This window comes from Kwoniella botswanensis, chromosome 1 (genome assembly GCF_036426115.1).
Source record: "Kwoniella botswanensis chromosome 1, complete sequence".
NCBI classification, from domain to species: domain Eukaryota; kingdom Fungi; phylum Basidiomycota; class Tremellomycetes; order Tremellales; family Cryptococcaceae; genus Kwoniella; species Kwoniella botswanensis.
The window spans coordinates 2,544,048-2,564,207 of NC_088599.1; the positions used below are offsets into that span (position 1 = coordinate 2,544,048).

At 45.6% G+C, this 20,160-nt stretch overlaps 8 protein-coding genes across 8 annotated transcripts; 3 read left to right on the top strand and 5 right to left on the bottom strand.

Annotated features, from left to right (window-relative positions):
• Positions 1 to 567: 567 nt before the first annotated feature.
• On the top strand, positions 568 to 2,493 carry L199_000984 (uncharacterized protein; the record flags this gene model as incomplete). The annotated part of the gene is made up of 3 exons (XM_064886741.1): positions 568 to 2,278; positions 2,334 to 2,378; positions 2,450 to 2,493. The coding sequence occupies 3 exons, from the start codon at positions 568 to 570 to the stop codon at positions 2,491 to 2,493; spliced, it is 1,800 nt and encodes a 599-aa protein (XP_064742813.1).
• A 1,118-nt stretch (positions 2,494 to 3,611) lies between these two features.
• L199_000985 (uncharacterized protein) lies at positions 3,612 to 5,032 on the top strand (the record flags this gene model as incomplete). The annotated part of the gene is made up of 2 exons (XM_064886742.1): positions 3,612 to 4,538; positions 4,634 to 5,032. The coding sequence occupies 2 exons, from the start codon at positions 3,612 to 3,614 to the stop codon at positions 5,030 to 5,032; spliced, it is 1,326 nt and encodes a 441-aa protein (XP_064742814.1).
• Positions 5,033 to 7,511: 2,479 nt separating this feature from the next.
• Positions 7,512 to 12,351, top strand: L199_000986 (uncharacterized protein; the record flags this gene model as incomplete). The annotated part of the gene is made up of 6 exons (XM_064886743.1): positions 7,512 to 7,528; positions 7,602 to 7,818; positions 7,887 to 8,196; positions 8,305 to 11,312; positions 11,423 to 11,520; positions 11,577 to 12,351. 6 exons carry the CDS (start codon positions 7,512 to 7,514, stop codon positions 12,349 to 12,351), a joined length of 4,425 nt encoding a protein of 1,474 aa, XP_064742815.1.
• A 224-nt stretch (positions 12,352 to 12,575) lies between these two features.
• On the bottom strand, positions 12,576 to 13,220 carry L199_000987 (uncharacterized protein; the record flags this gene model as incomplete). Its single annotated transcript, XM_064886744.1, has 1 exon — positions 12,576 to 13,220. The coding sequence occupies one exon, from the start codon at positions 13,218 to 13,220 to the stop codon at positions 12,576 to 12,578; it is 645 nt and encodes a 214-aa protein (XP_064742816.1).
• Positions 13,221 to 13,671: 451 nt separating this feature from the next.
• Positions 13,672 to 14,343, bottom strand: L199_000988 (uncharacterized protein; the record flags this gene model as incomplete). Its single annotated transcript, XM_064886745.1, has 1 exon — positions 13,672 to 14,343. The coding sequence occupies one exon, from the start codon at positions 14,341 to 14,343 to the stop codon at positions 13,672 to 13,674; it is 672 nt and encodes a 223-aa protein (XP_064742817.1).
• A 686-nt stretch (positions 14,344 to 15,029) lies between these two features.
• L199_000989 (uncharacterized protein) lies at positions 15,030 to 15,614 on the bottom strand (the record flags this gene model as incomplete). Its single annotated transcript, XM_064886746.1, has 1 exon — positions 15,030 to 15,614. One exon carries the CDS (start codon positions 15,612 to 15,614, stop codon positions 15,030 to 15,032), a length of 585 nt encoding a protein of 194 aa, XP_064742818.1.
• A 904-nt stretch (positions 15,615 to 16,518) lies between these two features.
• Positions 16,519 to 17,238, bottom strand: L199_000990 (uncharacterized protein; the record flags this gene model as incomplete). Its single annotated transcript, XM_064886747.1, has 1 exon — positions 16,519 to 17,238. The coding sequence occupies one exon, from the start codon at positions 17,236 to 17,238 to the stop codon at positions 16,519 to 16,521; it is 720 nt and encodes a 239-aa protein (XP_064742819.1).
• A 561-nt stretch (positions 17,239 to 17,799) lies between these two features.
• Positions 17,800 to 19,399, bottom strand: L199_000991 (uncharacterized protein; the record flags this gene model as incomplete). Its single annotated transcript, XM_064886748.1, has 7 exons — positions 17,800 to 17,985; positions 18,043 to 18,162; positions 18,278 to 18,620; positions 18,685 to 18,830; positions 18,901 to 19,074; positions 19,154 to 19,198; positions 19,277 to 19,399. The coding sequence occupies 7 exons, from the start codon at positions 19,397 to 19,399 to the stop codon at positions 17,800 to 17,802; spliced, it is 1,137 nt and encodes a 378-aa protein (XP_064742820.1).
• Positions 19,400 to 20,160: the final 761 nt, after the last annotated feature.

Below are 20,160 nucleotides of genomic sequence, written 5' to 3' on the forward strand. Positions count from 1 at the left end.
ATGTGGTTTACTTCGCTGATCATCAGGCTTCTTGGCAATCCTGTGGGTTCGTTAACCTGCCGTGCAATTCAGAGGGCAACATGATTCCCATAGCGTGTTTTCCATAAATGGAGGGGCCTACAGATCCCTCGTTACACAAACATCTACAGCTTGCGTAGTGGCACAGAGTCATGTATCTGTGATAACAGGCCTTCTCGAAGTAAATCGTCTCATCCCACTCCTGAAAAGCACCCAAAGTATCATGAAAAGTGCACCCAATAGTGGACTCTGAAGATGTTTGCATTTATCCTGAGCGATGCACCTTCGGTCTTCGAGGCTCCCCTTTCCTTTGTAACTCTTGAGCAGCCAAAATATTTCATTGGTCAGTCCAGACAACCCACCTTTCATGCCAAAGAAGACCAGGTGCTGAGCAGGGCCAGTTGTGAAGTTTTCACGAAGGTTCACCCCTGAAGATATGGTCCTCCTAGACTTGTAGTACTTAAAGCCAACGCCGTAGATCTCACTGTGCACAGTACTGACACCGAAGGGAGGGATCATAGGGGTTCAGCCCACTGAAAGTAGAAAAAGATGTCTTCAAGCGCACGATCTTCTGGCGTGAAAAATCTAATGATCAGCTCTGATACGCTTTCACTAATTCTCCACCCTGCTCTCCAACAAATGCAGGAATATGCTCCGTCTAATCATCGATGGCTAGTCATCGCTTCGAAAAATGGTCGCCTAAACTTGACGGAATCCCACATTGACGATTTGACAGCTGATCATAGCAGACTTATAGTTAATGCAGGAGGTAGCAACGACTTTGATGCCAAGACCGCGGACGCTGAAACCATAAACACCTACACAGATACAGTGCTAAAGCTAAAAGAAGACTTTGAACAGGCTGTAAAACCCTTTGAGAGTGAGGCTCAAGACCAAACATCTTCTGGAGAACATCTGATCATCCAACAGCTTGAGCATCTAGTTCAGAGTAAAGATAGCTGGGACCCAAGAAAAGGTCGTCCAAAATTTGCCTATGATAGATTAGTGAGTTCGCGTCTCAAGGGCAATAGATTGATTTCATGGCACCTGACAAGAAACGGCATAGGCGAAATTCTAAATTCGAATGTCCGGATTTTCAATGACCGTCTCCAAGAGTTTGACCAAGGTGAGGATAATGATGCGGGCATAAGAAAGTCTCTGATGGAAGCCTCGGGCTCGTGTGAGATGGTCCGAAGTCTACTCGTACAACTGAAAGTCAAAGCTTCAGAGGCAGAGCTCCATCAAGCGGAGAAGGATCTCGAAGAGCTGTATGATATAAGGAATCCTCATGCAAGGTCGAGGATCGATGCGATATATCACTCCGGGTTCACATGTGAAGATACGGATATCGGCTTAGAGATGCTGGGGGGATTAAGGTTGAGAGATGTCGTATCACCGAACAGTGAATTTTTATCTAGTCAAATGAAGTCATTACAAACACAGGCGTTAGATCTCAGCAAGATGTACTTGCACAACAAGTTTTCTGAGAAGAAGGTCGAAGAAATCACCGTCCCGACAGCAAATGAGTTGCTGTCACCACGGACTGTAGAGAATATGAAAACCATCGTCAACAGGTACAAATATAAGCTTGATCTGGAGGCGGGCACTGATAAGGAATTGAAACTCCTCAAGTATGTCAACACAATGGTTGAGAAGCTGCTATGGGAACAATCCTTATGGAAGTCCCAAATCGGAAGTGATCCTAATTTTTCTGAGGGATTCCAGGGTTCGATACCTTGTGAGCGATTCGAGCAGATCGTAAATAAGCTAGAATCAGAAAGGGCAGACAAGACCAAAGACAAATTATATAAACATTTAAGAACTCTGGAAGATGAAAATACCTCTATAATCAAATCTGCTGAGATGGTGGCAAGCGATACTATGAAAAAAATCCGGAAATCAATTGAGGGAGAAAGAGACACCATATGGGCTGGTCTTAAGACCATTCCAGAAGGTCTTGATCAAGTCCGATCTGCCATGAAAACATTTGCAGCGAAGGCGGATTTGGATCTCATGGAAGTGAATGGCACTTATTCCCAAGAGACGAGGGAACGAGTCAGAGAGAACTTTGATGGATATTTCAGGGAATACTCGAAGTCGAGTCTAGCGAAGATAAGATTTTGGACTGATTTCAGCGACGAATTGCCTGCCCTGCTTGAGTCGGCTGACGTCCCTGCCGAGGAGCCTAGTGAGACCCCAAAAGAAGCATCGAGACAACGCAGCGAGGAGATATCCAGCGGGCCGATTGATCACCCTGAGTGTAAGTGAATACTTTCAGATTGGATTGCGTACCACTGATCTCATTCCGAATTTAGCTGCAGACGAACAGGACTTAAATAGGCAATCTCGCATCAGACCCGGTGAGTACTTTCTGCCGATCGGCTCCCCCGTTGATCGTAGATCCTCACACGTATGTGATAACCCTGGATAGGCGTAAGCTGGGCTAGCATTGTGAGCATCGGGAATGGTCGATAAGCCACACATTCTGTACTGCATGTCGGACTTTTTGTGCCACATTAGCTCAACATGGGAGTGATGAGCATGATGCAATGCAAGTAATGATACCTCCCAAAAATTAGGCATATACACATATGAAATGTATATCTGTGCATGGCAATCGCCTGAGCTATGAATAATGACACCATGCCCTAGGGCATTATGGGCCTGAAGGCTGTGTGAACACCAAGTATGACTCCAGGTCTAGCACGATGACATTGTTCACTCCTTACACCTCCAGTCAGGTACTATGGTCCGTTGTCAATCCGAAGCAAGGTGCATAGCTTCTGACACCGAGAATCATGGTCATCGATGCTTCAGCACATTTAAAATCGTGTTGAGAAGGGAGCCTTGTGGCAAGCACAGCTCTGGTAATCAGTCGTGTGGCACCTCGGTGTTCATCCATTGTCAAGAAGCTTGGAGGAAAGACGTCGTTCTGACACTGGAAGGCAGTAGGACATTTGCCTTACTGCATATATAAGTCTGTGAATGTTCCACAGCGGACATTTTCTTGTCTTCAAGTCAACCTAACAAGCATTGAATCCTCTCGAGGTAAAACTGGCACACCTGATCATCGAGAACAAGTATCTGCAGAGTTCACACATTCATCTAGGCTTCTTTGCAACATGTCTTCAAGCAATCCGATGACAACAATGACTCGGGCGGACTTCGTAAACAGTGTCCCTCCTGATACACTAGCAGCGATGCGGCTGGGGGTACCCCACATGGGCAATTCACAGTGCGAAAGACTTCTCAAGGGTTCCCGCGAGAATGGCATATCTATGACAAGTGAGGAAATCGATCAAATGACCATGCACCATGCACAAAGTATTGTACTCCCGTCCGACTTCGATATGGGAACATTGTATAAACCGACAATCAGGGAATACATCGCAAAGGTAGAGTGTCTTGGCGAAGCGGCCAGTCTTCTTCATTCGGATACAAACCCAAGAAGCCTCATCGAAGAAGCAGATCGCCTTTTGGACTCACTGAATACTCCGGGTTCGAAAGTGGCAGGCGATGTTGTCATTGAGCTTGCCACCCTCAGATCCACGTGCGTCGAGAGTGTATCCAATTATCTATTCCATAAGGGGGCCATGTCCTCTTTGGCAGAGATCGAAAGGATGTTTAATAATCGCAGGGAACAAACTGATGCGAAGTTTGGCAAGCTCCTCGAGAGAGTCACCAAGGCTTGCAGATCCGCAAGCAAAGATTTTTCTGATTTGGATCAAGATTTCAACGATGAAATGGTCTCCCAGCTCAGTCAGAGGATAGAGGCACTGAGCAACCCTGATGATCCCAACCTCAGAGCCAAACTCGAAAGCTGTCTGCAAGACAACCTGGACTACATGCTTGCAGCCGGTAAACAGTATTTTACTGGGTATCGATTAGTAGACCTTAAGAATGCTTATCCCATATCATCCGCGTCATACAAAGAGGTGCAGGCAACTTTAGATTCCATGAGGGTCGATCACAAAATCTCGGTCGACAGAGCAAGGAGAGATCGGAAGGCGGAATTCAGAAACAGGCAGGCTAAGCAGGAAAGCTCCGTTGACGAAGGTTCTGTGCTGCAACAAAGCTCGCTAGACGAAGTGATCGGCTGGTTGAATGAAAATCGGTACGAGATCAACTTGAGGGAGGATCCTCCATATGCCTATGCTTTGATGCAATATGTCAATGACGATATTGCAGACATGCAGTGGGAACATTCCGAATGGGGGGACACCCAAGTCACCCAACATGGTCGAAACCTCGTAAACACCGACCAGCTTGAACGTCTTACTCTACCCAGCGAGAGGTACGATCACATGATGAGCATACTAAAATCCAGTGGTGTGAAGGACAACAAGGCTAAGGAGTTGTGGCGATCAACCAAGAGAATTGAGCTGGATCATATTGTGCTCATGAAGAAGGCGGAAACCATCGCTAAAAACGCTCCACGATCAATGGCCAGGGAGATACAAGCTCAAAGAGCTCGTTTGATAAACTCACTCAACGAAGATGAGTCATACACCGCCGATACGGTGAGTCAGGAGCTCTAGCCTTCTTGGACAAAGCGACCTATGATCTGCTCATGCTTAGTGATATCTCCGGTGTCCCCGCAAAAGAGCTCATTCAGGGCGCTGCCAAGACCACAAGCAAATCCAGAAAGCCTCGCTTGGCAGGAACCGCAGTCAAAGATACTCTAGCTTCTGGAGAGTGTGATCTCGCTACCTCCACACAGAAGTATCAAGATTCATTTAGCAAATATGAGGAAACTTCATTTGGCGAGAAGACCCTCTGGTCCGAATTCGAGGCCATTATCCCAGAGCTGGTTTCGGCGGAGAAGGCAGATGAGGAGAAGCGTGAATCCGTATGTGGGGATAGTAGGGAAACCGAGGACATTTCCGGCAAATATTACACCGCTTTGGTTCCTCTCAAGGTGGCTACAGATTCTGATCGATATCTACCAGGTGATGCTCTCTATCCTTCAACAGCTTCCGGAGACGGAGAGGCCAAGACTTTCCCAGGTGAGTGATGATCCGACTCGAGATGTTAAATGTACTAAAACCGTTTAATTCTTCTGTCTCCTTTATTTCCTTGGAGCAGTTCTCACTTGGGCCCAAATCGCGGGAGGATCGTCTTCTAGGTAATGTATCGAAGAGCTTATAACATGAATTGCATGAGATGGCATTATCCACCGCTTCGTCGACACTTTAACGTTATGGAAATGCATGAAAGAAAACATATTGGGTTGAGATGCGTTCTTGGGTGGTCGTTGGGAGATACTTGCGAGAAACCATTTCAGCTGCTAATGCGGACCTTGCCACCTTGGCTGTATTTCTACGGGAATCTGAGCAGCTTCGGGATGTCCTTTGAGATACTGTGCTGTTGAATAGAGTTGATTCGTATAGTGCTACTAAAACTATCATATATCCCCTGATAGGTTGCTGCAGGTACCCTATAGGAGTAAAACTGTATGGTCCAAATTCGAAGAGACAATCCCCGCACTCTTGTCGGCCTCAGCCTCAACCAGGACGGAAGAACAAGATGAGCGAGAGCCTGAGTAAGGGGCATACATCCCACAATCTGCCATTACGTTCGTAGCGCCCCTCAACGCACATGAAAAAACCAGATCCATAATAACTGTGTTATACTCTGGTTAGACCTCGCTGACACCTCCCCACAGGTCGATACGGAGAGTTCGAAGGTTACCACATATCATGTGATTTCCAGTGAGTCTTTGTCAGCCAGAGGAGGCACAAGAAATATCACTGATAAACCTTTTGGACCACAGATCGTAGCTGCGCAGACGTTGTTAGAGGTTCCATTCCTAGATCATACCAGTGGTTAATGACACTGGACATAAGCTAATGAATCCTTCGTCTTTCCCATTTTCCCATGTCAGTGCTTGGTATGCATCGTATTGTATCGAACAGGTGTCATGGTCAGTGTTCTTGCTGATTAGGATTTCAACGTGGAACACTTGACGGACAGGCATCCTTTGGTGAACAATCGTCATGTTCCGCCCGAAAGACTTGTCTGTCTTGTCGGTACTTGATGCCAACCATCTTGTTTTGTGGATTACCACTTTCAGTATTGAAGTGATCACATTTTGAATCTTTAGCACGCACAGGCCGCACCATGAGTCAAGTAAAGTCGTGTCCCGCACGCTCAAGCCTGTTCTAACACGCAAGCAACCAGGTCCCCCTCATGTACATAAGACAGTCTCCCACATTCTTTTTCTTCTTTGCAATATAGCTTCAGTAGCTTCTCCTGACTATCTTATAATCCAGCCCTTTAGCTGTACAGTAATTACCCTTTGGAAATACACCAAAATCGTTATTCACGATGACCAATACCAAAACCAAAACTTCCGCCAAGCCCGCTTCTTCCGCTAAGAAAGATGGTAAAGACGGTAAGAAGGATGAAAAGGACAAGAAAAAGTGAGTCTCCCAGAATCCGACAGATCGTTGATATTCAGCTGATCTAATTAACCATTTACATCATCAGTGTATCTTCCAGTGGTAAATATGAACTCGCAGAGGATCGGCCGCGATAACATGAGCTGACGGGAATACCAACATTGATTAACTTTAGGAAAGAACGCAGCTGGAAAAGGCCAAAAATCGACCTCGAGTGGCAAAAAGAAATGAATAGGGGTATCTCTCAGTGGAGGAGGAGATGATAACTTCCTGACTTTGTGGTTGTGTGAATAGCAAATTCCGAGAAGTGGTACAATAGTTTGAGAAGTAGGAATTACCCTTTCATATTCTGTACTATGATCCATTATCGCGAGTGTCAGTATCCATACCCTGTGACTCACCATATCATACCATGCAGATGTGCATATCACTCTCCTTGAATGGCTCGGAACTCTGTAGTGTTGATGCCGGCTCGTTGTACTTCCGAGTGGTATGATTATAACAATCCTAACTCACTGTCAAAATGTCAATCGAGGATAACCGGGTATGCTGTTTCGGATGAGCGGATACGTTATCACCGAGGTGGCGAGGATATCTCCGCTTATGTAATATGGCTTTGAGTCGGATCGGAAGGAAATGAAAAAGGGAAAAGGTCAAGCAGGTGGAGGTCTCCGATTTTCAGACCAGACAACGAAAACTTCGAGATGCAGATTATTACTGCCTTGCCGCAATGTACACAAATCGTTCACAAATCCATCTAATCGAGTCCATTTCAGCTGAACTGCTCTCTTCACTACCCATCTTACACCTTTCTCATCGATACCAGGGACAAGACCGACCTGCGCTGTACTCGGGAGTGGACTGCGGTACAAATGATGATACCCATAATATCAATCTAATAGGTCACTACACTCATTCTCACGCACATCCTCGTTTGCGTTTCAGCAAAATCGATCATCTATACAGCCTTGCACATCTAATCTCAGAATCAAAGCTCTTGGTCTCCCATCAACTTGTACTGAAATCTTAGACATACCTCGAATTGTTAGAATTCTTGAAGTGGAGATAACACGATAATACACACATAGCAAGATGTTGACTAAAGCGACGTATGTCATGGCATGCTTCCCATGTTATATATCATTGTGTTCACTGTGCTGATCACCCTCTTCTTACCTTTAGAGCTCACATCCGTCCATTCATCCGACCATTGCAATCCTCTGGTGCTGGTCCAGATCACTTCACCGCCAATCCTTCGCTCCTGCATCATCTCCCTTACGGCGGTTCTGGAAATTCCTTAGTTGCTCAAGGTCCGAATCCCACTCAGACTGCTGGATCAAGTGGAAGTGCAGGCAGGCATGGATACGGTGGGAATGCAGGAGCTGGAGGGGGTTATACTGTGAGCTTTGAGCTACCATATTCCGCTAGCAATCGAAGTAAAAAAGCTCATCGGTTTATACATGTCAGGGCCATGCCAGAGCATTTCTTTCCCTGCCTCAGACAGCTTCAGTCGATCCCTCATCAACCCTATCCAACTCAGACGATAACCAGCTGCAAGATCAATCGTCAAACAAATCATCTTTACTGCTCAAACATCGATTGTCGAAGCGAACTCGAATAGTTGGTCCGAGCGATGGAGTTGGAAGGGAAGTAAGGCGGGAGATCGAAGGTAGGGCTGGAGGAAGTAAAGTGACTGTCATGGAGTTAGAAGGATCCGAAGAACTTGAAAGATCAGAAAGGCTGGGACTACCATCATCAAGTGGTAGCCGAAGACGAAGTTCGATTGCTTTTCCCTCTCAAAACGTAATCTCCCCTCTTTCATCCTCGGAAGCCTCATCTTCTCGTATGCCTCCCCGATCATCTACACCTTCTCGTCAACCACGAGCTGGACTCACTCGATCACCATCAGCTGTAGAGATTTGGCAAGTCGGTATACCCCAGCCGAGGGGTCGATTAGGCTTGAGATCGCTGTCAACTCGGTCAGATATACCGAAATCGCTAGAAGCTGAAGATGCGCAGCCATTAGTCTCAGCCATACCCACGAAGGCAACGAGGGTGCTTGGTCAGCCGAACAGGGTGTTGATGGATCTAGCGGGACGTGATTTACCAGGACGTAGGGTAGGAATGGTCAGAAGGAATTCAACCGCGGCGGTAGAAAGGGTATCATTGGATCAACCTCCTGTGGAATTACTATTACAGCAACAGAAGAAGGAAGATAGATCGGCTGGCAAGTCCGATAGCGGATCAAGCGAAGTCGCTATACACGATGCCATATTGGCAGCTAGAAATTCGGGAGAAGTAGCACTTCTGGAAAGGCTGGTCCAACATTATAGATCGCCTCGTACTGTCTCGCCTTTCTCCCAAGATCAACAAGCTGGTGATCCCGCTTTATCGCAAAAGTACCCACTGTCAGAAGGTTATTCAATCAGAACGTACAACGCATGTCTCAATGCCCTTGTCGGTACCCGGAAATCAGGTCAATCTATCGCCGAAATCCTAGAAATCTACAACGAAATATTAGAACGTGATCTGATACCGAACAACGTCACTTACGGATTTGTCATCCGAGCATTGGCTTTACGTGCTGTGGAGGTATCAGAGGCTGTCAGACTATGGGAAGAGCAAAAATCATGGGGGGAATGGAGAGCTTTGCTGCTTGGACCTCAAACATGGGATTTCGATGCTGCTGCTGAGAAAGATCAACTTTTCAAATCATACGAAGCTGAAGGAAACCTACAATCCGCTCATAAACTCTTTAGAGCTGCTACTAGAGTGAATTCGGCTGCTGGATTCCCATTATCCGTTTATGGTACTCTGCTGGACGCAATCAGCAAAGAATCGAATCCGGATATCGAAGGGATATTGCAAATTTTCAGCATAGCTCACAGGTTTAGGGTACCCGGTACTATCAGCTTGTACAAGCAGATCTTCCGAGCCCTCGGTGCTGCGAAAGATACCGAACAACTTGAAAGTGCTTGGCAAGATTTCAGAAAGAGTTCAGAAAGCGGAAATGCCCAACGAAGATGGTTAGATGCCAACCCACCATCCAAGACGATTGATCCTGCAATGATCCCCCAAAGGGTCGACGGTATACGACATCAAGTGTGGCAAAGTGCTATGAGCGCCTTCATCGCTGTGGGGCAATCTTCTAAGGCTCTCGCAATCCTCGAAGAGATGGTCCAATCTGCTACTTCCGCTTCCACCGAAGAAATCGATTTCTCGAGGCCGCCCGCTGCCACCCATCGAACATTAGGTCAATTCATTGTTGACCTTGCTAAAGCCGGTGAAATCGATCTCGCCTTGCAATGGTACGACAAATTCCACTCAGCGGACTACCTCGAAAAGCTTCCACCACACAGGTTGACGTTGGAACATAACTCTGGCCTTGTCGATGCTCTCATTAAAGCTGGTCGAATAGATGACGCTAAAAATGCCCTGGAAAGACTTTCTTCGCATCTTGGTGAATTCAACACGGCTGCCAGTAAGACGACTGTCGGAAGGAGATTATGGAGAATCTACTCTGTCTTGGTAGTACGAGCAACCGAGGCATCAGGTCAGGAGAGAGAACAGATATTGGATGAGATTAAGACTTTCAGCAAATCTGGTACTATTCCTCTTGATTTCTTGGTAGTCAACAAACATCTCGGTCTACTTGCCAAATCTGGAAGATGGGATGATATACCCTCGGTATTGGAAGGTTGTGTGATTCGAGAACCTCTCCGCAGAAATTTACAGTCTTCTTTCAGCGAGACACTGGTGGCCATGTCAAAAACCGAGATTCCCCTTACCTCTCTTTTGGCTCTGGCGCAGCGAATGATCACTTTGGGTCTTCAAATTCGCTCAGAAGTCGCCTCAGCTATCGTCGCCAAATTCATTGCTGGAGATACCAACGAGAAATTGGACTTGCCAACTCAAGATCTGTTTGTCCTCGTCGAATCTTTTGCTGCACTACCCAAAGCTCAGGTCGATGAAGGAGATTACGATGACGCCTTGGTATCCCTTTTATCGGTTCTCGAAGATGCCAACAAAGCGGATGAGTCTGTCTTACAATGGAAGAACAATGTCGCCGTCGGATCTGTCATCAAATCTATAATTCATCGATTTGGGATTGAGAGATCTAAGCATCTCTTGACTCCTATATTTGGTGAATCTGAAATTGAACAACTCATCACGCCTGTCATCGAATCCCTTACATATTCATCATCTAGTAGCTCACCTGCCTTTAGTGACTTCACTCTGCCAACATCTCCTTCCAGCGCTACCACTGCCTCCTCGCCAGGTCAACCGGAATACAAATTGAGGATTGATAAATCACTTTCCACTTCAATTGAGAAGATCACGCACCGGAACCCACCTATCACCCCATTGGATGCCTACGATCTAGTCAAACAAGGATTAACTCGAAATGCCGTGCCGTTCCCTAATACAATATGTCAATTGATCGATCACTTATCGAGATCGGGCGATGAACCTAAAGTCAGGGAATTGTACTCTTTATGTCAAGTTATATTAAACTCGGTAATTAGACCAGAGCATCAAGCTAGTAATTGGCATCAAGTTGAAGATGCCATGTTAATTGCTTGTTGTCATTTGGGACACCTCGAACAAGCTGGTATGCACCGTGCAAGAATCGTAGAAGCCGGTATGGCCCCCTCGGCGGATGCTTACGCAACTATGATTGCCTCTTCGAAAGATACCACCGACGATGCGTTGGTAGCTAGAGAACTGTTTGACGAATCGCAGATGATGGGCGTAAAACCCCATTTGTACCTTTATAACACCATCATATCGAAGTTGTCGAAAGCGAGAAAGGCGGAGACTGCTTTGGAGCTGTTTGGTCATATGAAAGCTCAGGGGATTAGACCTAGTAGTGTCACGTACGGAGCTGTTATCGTGAGTCAATATCCTCTCTCTGACCAATCCAGTCACACATCGCATACTTCACCTGTTGTATCGTCATCTCGTGGGACTACGTGAGCTAACACATACGTTGCTTTGGATAGAACGCCTGCTGCAGAGTTGGCGATGCTCAATCTGCCGAAACTCTCTTCGAGGAAATGGCTAGTCAACCGAACTTCAAGGCTAGAGTACCTCCATTCAAGTGAGTAATTAGCCTTCTCAATTAGTCCTGCTTAAGCATGCTGACGTTGGTTGTAGCACTATGATGCAATTCTATCTCCAAACACAACCCAATCGATCACGAGTCCTCCACTATTACACCCTTCTACAACGAGCTCAAGTTCCTCCTTCCGCCCACACTTACAAACTCCTCTTAGATACCTACGCTACACTAGCGCCTATCGATCTGGAGGCTATGGAAAATGTCTTTGCGCAGATCCAGCAAGACAGGAATGTGAAAGTCCAAGGTACTCATTGGGCAAGTCTCATCACCGCTTATGGTATTCACGGAGGTAATTTAGAAAAGTCAAAGGAGATATTCGAGAGCATTTCATCAAATGGTATAAGGGAAGCAGTCGTATGGGAAGCTATGCTCAACGTTCTTTCCCAAAAAGGGTCAGTCGAAGATCTCGAATCAACAAGGGAGAAAATGGTCAAGTCCGGTGTTCAACCTACTGCATACGTTTACAACGCTTTAATCAATGGATATTCGCGATCGGGTGATATACAAAGAGCAAGAGAAGTTTTCGATTCGATGGGAGATTCAATCTCCGGAGTTGCTGCGCCAAACAACCATCCTACGCTCCTTACTTCTTCTGGACATGTCAAACCCAATACTCAGACTGAAATACCGACTGGTGTCGTATATAGAGAACCATCGACATATGAAAGTATGATTAGAGCTGAAATAGCACATGGGGATAGGGAAAGAGCCAAGCTAGTCTTGGATAAAATGGAAGAAAGAGGGTATCCTCTAGCGGTGTTTTTGAGGGGAAAGAACGCTTATGAAGAAGAATTAAATAATCTGGTTTAGGTTTAGCAATACTGTATGAAAAAAGAAGAATTAATATCACCACTCATAGAAGATTTGACCTTGATATGATCTGTTTGTTAGGTTCTCCCAACTTTGGCTGGAGATTCTAGGGTGTGAAAGATTAGTGTTATCTTTCTTTGAATCTTCTTTAGGATAATGTATGCATAGGTATGAGCTCGAAATGTATAACAGGAATATGCTCTGTCTTATAACGGCCGGAAGCTTCAAAATCTATTCTTTGTGGGTTGTTTGAGCTGACCTTGGATTCGTATATCCCAATACTCGTCAAAATCGTCATACTCATCATTCATCTGTTCTTTTGCCAATTCCGCCGATCGATTGACATGCTTTACCATCCAGTCTGCCCACCTCATCTTCCTGTCTTCGTTCGATAGGATATCCCTCAGGGTAGTTTGCCATAGTTCATCAGGATGATCAGAGAGCAATTTCGCCGTTTTGACGTTTTCCTGTATGTTCGTTACGAGTTCTCTGCTTGTCCGGGGATTGGTTGTTGTTGGGGGAAATCGTAGATTATCGAGTGTTTTCTGGTTCATCTTCCGCTGTTTATTCAGTATATCCTCATAGAAATCCTCGTTCACTCTGGAATAAAATTCGTGATCCATCTCTTTCCACCTTTCTGAGCTGGCGTCGAATGATGATCCGTTGATGTTCACTGTCATCTCCAGATGGGGATCTTTGACAGGGTCTATGATGAAGGTGTACCTTGGATTCAATGAATCACCAATCTCGTTAATAGTGTACAAGTCGAGCGAAAGGTTAGACCGTCCAGCATGTGATTGATTGAGGGTAGCATCGCTGAAGAAAGATTGTTGGGTGGGCGTTTTAGCTTGATCCTCAGTGTCGCTCATTATCCTGGGATGAATGCAGTAAAGACGAGATGATCACAATAGGCCTGGAGCAGGATATGTATCATTGGTGCTCCATATATATCACATCTTGGGGACGATTCCCGTTGTTGTACCACTTGATGCTATAAGTATGACTCATCATCGGCGAAGGCGGAATACAGTATACCCACTTTACCGATAACAGATCACTCTGTACAAAGGATTTTCCGCCGATTGATATGAGAAAGACAACGAAGAAAGGTAGTAGTGCGACATCCCAAATACAGTGCATAGCGTTGAGGTGATTGTGGCGAACAAGATCTCTTGTCTAAGTCATTCAACACAGATCCAAACACCAAAAAGAGATGATATACTTGAACAGAACTCTTCGGAAACGGATATTCTGGTGGAAGATGATATTACACTCTATGCATCGTGCACAACAATAAATGCTGCCCCGCTAACCCTTCTGCTAACCCCTGAACTTTATATTCCAAGAAATGTCGTATGACCCTTTTCCACTCCTCACCAATCTACTATGCAAATCATCTCGCCACATTTGAGATTTATTTTGTGCTATATCACACAGCATCCTCCTCCATCCTCTGGTGACACGTTCGTTGAAAAACTCCAAAGCACTATGCCAGATATCTTCCTCATCCGTATCGAAATCTAATATACTTGAGGGCGCTTTCGGATCGAGATGCAATATACTCGAGAATGCAGAACTCAATGAACTGCGTCTCGATGACGTAGGTGAGATTGGCTGAGACTGAGAAAGGGAATGATGGGATGATTTGCTGTTGTCTTTCTCAATGGCTTTCACATATTTGTATATGAGTTTAGGTCGAGTAGCTTCTATAGTTCTTGAGAAACTACCTTCGACACCAGCGATGAATTCCTGGTCGAACTCACTGGGCTCTCGGTTACTTCCCGAAGTGAGGTTAGATTTGATTACCTGCAGAGAAGGTGTCATTGGATCAATCAGGACATCAAAACGAGTGTTATAACCACTGGAAGATATGTTCGGTTCTGAAGGGATCTCTGTCTTAGGAGGCTCATCGATGGACTCCAGGTCGTCAAAGCTCCAACATGATGATAGAGGACTCTTAGGTCCTTCACCTTTCGATGCTTTTCTGGGCATATCTGCTCCCTAAGAATAGTGGTTTGTGGGTTCGGTTTGATGTTCGTTATCTGGAGTAAGTGATTGGTAGATTCTGTATACATCTTCCGGTACATAAGTCTCAAGTGAAGATCACGAACTCAAAGCGCAAGAGCGATTCCTGTTGAAACGCCAGCGGAGAAGACAGAACACCGCACAGAGGTGATTCACGATACTTTGCCGTACTTCACCATCCTTTGTCGTTCCTGACGTCCCCGTTTCAATAAAGGAAAGCCTGCGTAAGTCCGGTCTTGTTTCATGCTATGCTCGGGCAAGACTTGTATCATAATTGACTCCACACAATAGCTTGCGGAGCAGCTCGCGGCACTGGCCCACTTGAGTGTGGAAATTGATCATGTGAAGATCCGTAGCAAAAGTATATAGACGGAGAATGCATTAGTTTGACAGGTCAAAGGGTATTTCTGGTGACAAGTCGTGGCAATGGGCCGCAATCTGTTACTACAATGCAAAACCATGAACACAGTCTGACCAGCTACTTAGCAAAATTCGATGCATCATTGAGGAATAGGGACAGGAAATAACGTTTTTCAGGCATGTATGTATATACAGATGTGTAAGGGCATCAACGCTAACAAGATAGCCCTGGTCGGGGGTTGAGCAGGAGCACTATGCTATCGTTATCTAATTACCCCCAAATCGCTCAGACTTCAAGCTTCTCTCAGAATGGAAGAAATGGTACTTCCATCCTCTCTGACTATCACTCCTATGATTCCGGTATTGGGATTCCTCACTTTACTCACAGCGCTGATGCCCGTACCATAACCTTGATCAACCAGGCCTATAGGTTCTGAGGGATCATCATTTGACAAGAAGTCGATGAGGGTTTTTGCCGCATCGAATACCTTCTTCTTGGGGTCTTCCTCGCTCAGATCGTCCGTACACGCCAAATAGCCTTTTGGGAGGTTGATTGCTTGACCTTGCGACTTTCCAACGATATCTTCAAGATAAATAGGAGCTTGAAAATCAAACTTCAAAATAGATCCTTTTGCACATGGCTCGCCCGCTCGGTTGATCCGGGTCAAAGTGCATCCTATCTTTCGTGAGGTTTTAGAATTGGACGCTAATCTTGATCCGGTACTCGTGTGGGGTCCGGAGTTTGGAGGTGCCTCCGCCTCAAATACCGTATAGGGAAGACTGTCTCGAGTAATCATAGAGCTGGATGGTGCTCTTGTATCACCACCCGTATCTGATAAGTGGTAATTTGTCTTGAGAGCTTGTTGGCCCACTCGCATCCTTTTGTTGGGATTAAGAGGGATGTCATCATCATCATCGTCAGACGGGGTGTCAAGTCGAATGGGATGGTTTACACTACTTATTGAGCGATTAGAGGACTCGGTGTCTGGTCGAGAACTGTCTTTAAAAATACTGTCTGCGTACGTCCAATTATTTTTCGTCCAGACTGGCATTGCTGCTCCACTTTAGTGCACGGTAGACCAGGATAAGCAGAAACAGCGAGAGTGCAGTGATAGTGGGGAGGTACAGCAAGAGTCCCAAGGTATCCTACTTCGTAGCTATGTATAAATGCTGTTGGGTGCAAAAAGAATGTTTAGATGATTTCGTGACCTGTCGGCGATGGACATGATATTTATATGTGGACCTGACAGACAGAAGCCTTGGATGTGGTTCGCACGAAGCTTTTTCTGCACCACCAACAGGACCATAAGACCCAGGTCTTCCAGGTGGCAAAAAGGAGGCTGGATGTCTGGGTGTCTGGACATGAAGGTTCCCTTTGACCTGCGTAACAGAGCGAAGGAGCTACCTATCTTGGCCTCCTTTGTAGCCCATCCTATCTTCAAGCTGTTACCTGGAGCTACTCTCCTTTAATATGATCGACAGACTTTGTTCTAAACCTACGTCAAAGGAGAGGAGGCTGTCTCTCAGCAAGTTCTCGCATCTACCGAAGGACAGAGCGCCACCCCATACGTCATCTTGAGCACATAGGAAAACATGGGACATATGGATCGGCGATGTGAAAACCCTTACAGCTTACAGGAAGATCCATCCTCGTTGTACGAATCGAGTGCACGTAGCACGAAACTCGAGTGTGGCAGTGGTTGGAAACCAGAAACAACGTCTTATATGAGTTCATGGTCCTCAAGGTCATCATACAATTCCGTTTACTGCTCTCCACTTGTCTCAATTTTCTGTGACCAAGAATGTCTTTCCATCATGTCTGATAATGGTACTTTTGACACGACCATCGTGACCTATGGTGGTGGTGGCAGAAGCGGTAGAAGAGTCGTTTCCGCCAGCCAACAACCTGGAACTTTTGCCATCGTTATCCATCATGTAGTTGATGAAGATTTCAGCGGCTCTGAGAACCTCCCCTTGGGATTTTGTTTCGGCCTGGGAAGCATCTCTAACGTCTCCGTCAGGCTGTTGTTCACTTTCGGTCCTGCCTTGATCGTCGCCCCACTTTTCGACAATCTTCAGAAATCTGTCTCTTCTCTCACCTCGGAATTTGAACGTGACAATGACTGACTTTCCAGCCGTCTCGTCATTCGTGATGGCTGCGGACGTGGCGGTATGAAGGCTGCCCCAATCCACTGTAGTGGCAGCCTTATCTCCTTGACTTCCATGTCCTAGGTTGTAATAATCATTCGTAGCTACGTCTGAATCCAGTCTCCTTCTCTTGCCATTCTGTGACCCCCTATCCTCTTGGTCCGATTCAGCATATTGTGGAGCGGGATTGACCGTGGATCGTCTGGGACGTCTGGACGATGTGGTGACAGGCGTAATAGGGGCGGAAGGAAGCTGGGCGTGGTCATCGCTTACAGCCACGTGGATTGTCTCTCCCTCAGATGAAGGAGCACTGATATCAGACAAGGAAGAAGTTGAAAGGTCGGCTTCAGACATTGCAGCAAGATTGATTCCTATTGTGTAGTAAGACAGTGGCGTTATAAGAAATTCCGGCAAGTGGGCCTGAAGTACAAAGCCTTGAATACACTAAATGACGAGTAGTCTGACCTGACTCCACTATACTGTATGAGGTACCGTTATCTCTTATAGCTGCTCCGTTTGCAGAAAGCGCTTCTAAGAATGGTGATCCTCATGCACGTGAGAAAGGATGACTCTCTAGCAGTCGCTCATTGCATCATGGCTCGTGCCTACTTCAAAAAGAACCTTTGTTAGCATCTAGGAGGGGAAAATCGGTTCTGACAAGGGAGCGAACCCTTTGTAAAACTGAGACCGCCTCACAAACCTTTCTCCTTATATGTGTAAAGAAAAGTTGCAGTCGTGGCAGCAGAGCTTCTGAATGTCCGATATGGTAAAACTTCCCATGTTCAAGATATTACCTTCTTTTCCGTTCGGAATTGCACGGTATACTGTATTCTCACTGGTTTTCTTACAAACCCTCTTTCGTTGTCGAATAACTTTATACATTTCTATATGTCTATATTACTATCCCGTAGGTTTTTACATGATAGCAAGCACTCCTATCAATCCGAATACCAATCCCGCTAACAGTGTATTCTGGCCTACTGATGATAGGGGTGTCATCGAAATGGCAGAAGAGGTAGAGCTTGAACTGGAACTGGAACTTGAACTTGAATTGCTTGATGATGAAGTGTTAGAGTATACTTTCAAGCTGTTGATCTCGAACTGAAGTTAAGTACAGTATATCAGCCTAGTTTCCGTGCAAATGCTTAGGCAACTTACATATGCGGTGTCGTAATTTGTAGCATTCAAGACGTATGTGGTGTAACATGTATCGCTGCCTGTCAAAGCGGGACATCCAGTCGAGGAGAGAATGCTCGATTGACCTGCCCAATCACCACACTGCAAGAATACGCATATTCGTTAGCCTGCACCGTCTACATAAAGCCACAGACGAAGAACATGTTCCTAGAGAGGATTAGGCGGCAAAGTTCTGCCAGGGGGATCATTCACTCACTAGGGTAATATCAAATACCAAAGACTGAGGCCCAAAGAATTTATCTATATCACACCCATCATTACTGTAAAAAGCACTTGGTGTACCCAAGTTGGAGGTATCGATCGAATCGCTTGCCGAAGAGACGTCATCGGGAATATCATCTCTTGAGAAGAACCATATGGATATACCGCTCTCAGCCAATTGAGTGATGAATACTCCTCCGCCTGCCGAGGCAAACTCTGCTCCATACGATTTGTAATTGGTGTCGGTTACTCCACATCCAGAATTATCGTTATCCGAGTAGTAACATGAAGTGTCGTTGACTGTTCCCGAGAACGATGATGTGGATGTTATCGAACATCTGTATCAGACTAAATGTCAGCTTTGCAACTCGGAATTGAAAATGGGATTGATATTGTGCTTACCCGCTTTCAGTATGGAGAGCCATCTGATTGGAAAATCCCATATTTACACCTTCGATCGTATCTATCTCTCCTTCTTCAGGCCAGGTGGCTTCTTTGCCATAACTCCAGAATGCTGGCCAGACCGAACATCCATATGGCAAGTGAACCTAGAAAATCACCATCTATAGTGTAAGCACATCTCTTTAGCAGTTGAACATGAAGGGGATATTCACGTACAGCGTCTAACACCCATATGGAACCGACATCATACGAATCCTGAGAAGTGATCTTGACACTGTTTCTCTTGTAATTATATGCTACGTCGGTAAAATTGTCAACGCGGATGATAGCCGTATTGGAACTGGTCGAATACGTGAGTTGACTACTTGATGCAACGGATTGATTGGCATACTGATTGAAAAACAGAATATCTTAGCGTCAGGAAAAGACAATTCTGCGTTCAAACAGGTAAGTTACTTCGCTGACTTACAGTCACATCTCCGTTCGTGGTGTTATCGTAATAGCCATAATAATCCTATTGTAGCATAACATCGCATCGTCAGTAATCAGCACGAGCACGGAAATTGTGCAGTGTTAGGGAATCTGGACCTACCCATCGATCAAAGAACGAACTACCCTGGTAGGTCCTTACTAGAGGTGTAGAACCAGCTTGAACAGGTGTCACAGCTATATTGGAAATAGCTAATCCTAGTATCGTTCCTATGAAGACACTCATCTTGTTTTGATTTGATCGTCAATTTCTACCAAATTACGTCTGTTATCGTGATGATTACTGGTCTGGTGATTCGTGGTGAGGAAGATGAGATGGTACAATGATACTCAATGGTTGGTATATTTCGACGCTCCGTTGATCACTGAGTTATATTTATATAAATACAACAAGTCGCTTTGCATTACTCATAACGGCTATAGAACACAGCATCTTGATCTCGAATTCGTTCAATACTAGTGCCAAGTCAGATGTGACTGTCAACATGGCAGCTACGCTTGTACTGTAATTTCACTTGAACGCAGTCGTGGTCACATCGTATATTGAAAGAGGCAATAAGTGTTCAAAAATAAGAAGCTGAACTGCGAAATGCGATAAACAGATGACTACGATTTCAGGGATTGTTCAACTCCGCCGGTTTTAATTTGTTCTTCGGATAAACCAGCAAAATCTCTACGACTAAGCAGAGAGAGAGCTTTAAATGGGTGAGTTGAACGAAGGTGGGATTTATGTAAGTGAAATGCCGTGCGTAGCCTTGATGACGTGAATTGAGCCTCTCTGTAAACAAGTTTCTTCGCGCTGGTCTGCTTTACAGTTGGGATCGAAGGAAACTGGGCAGTTGTTGACGGATCTAATTCTCAAAAGGCATTTCTGGTCTGATGTTCTCGGAGAGCGCGAGGCTTTGATAGTCATCTTGTTAGTCCGTCATTCTGAAATGGAATTGAACCTGATCTGAACTGATCCGATTTCATGTTCTCTGGCTTGGC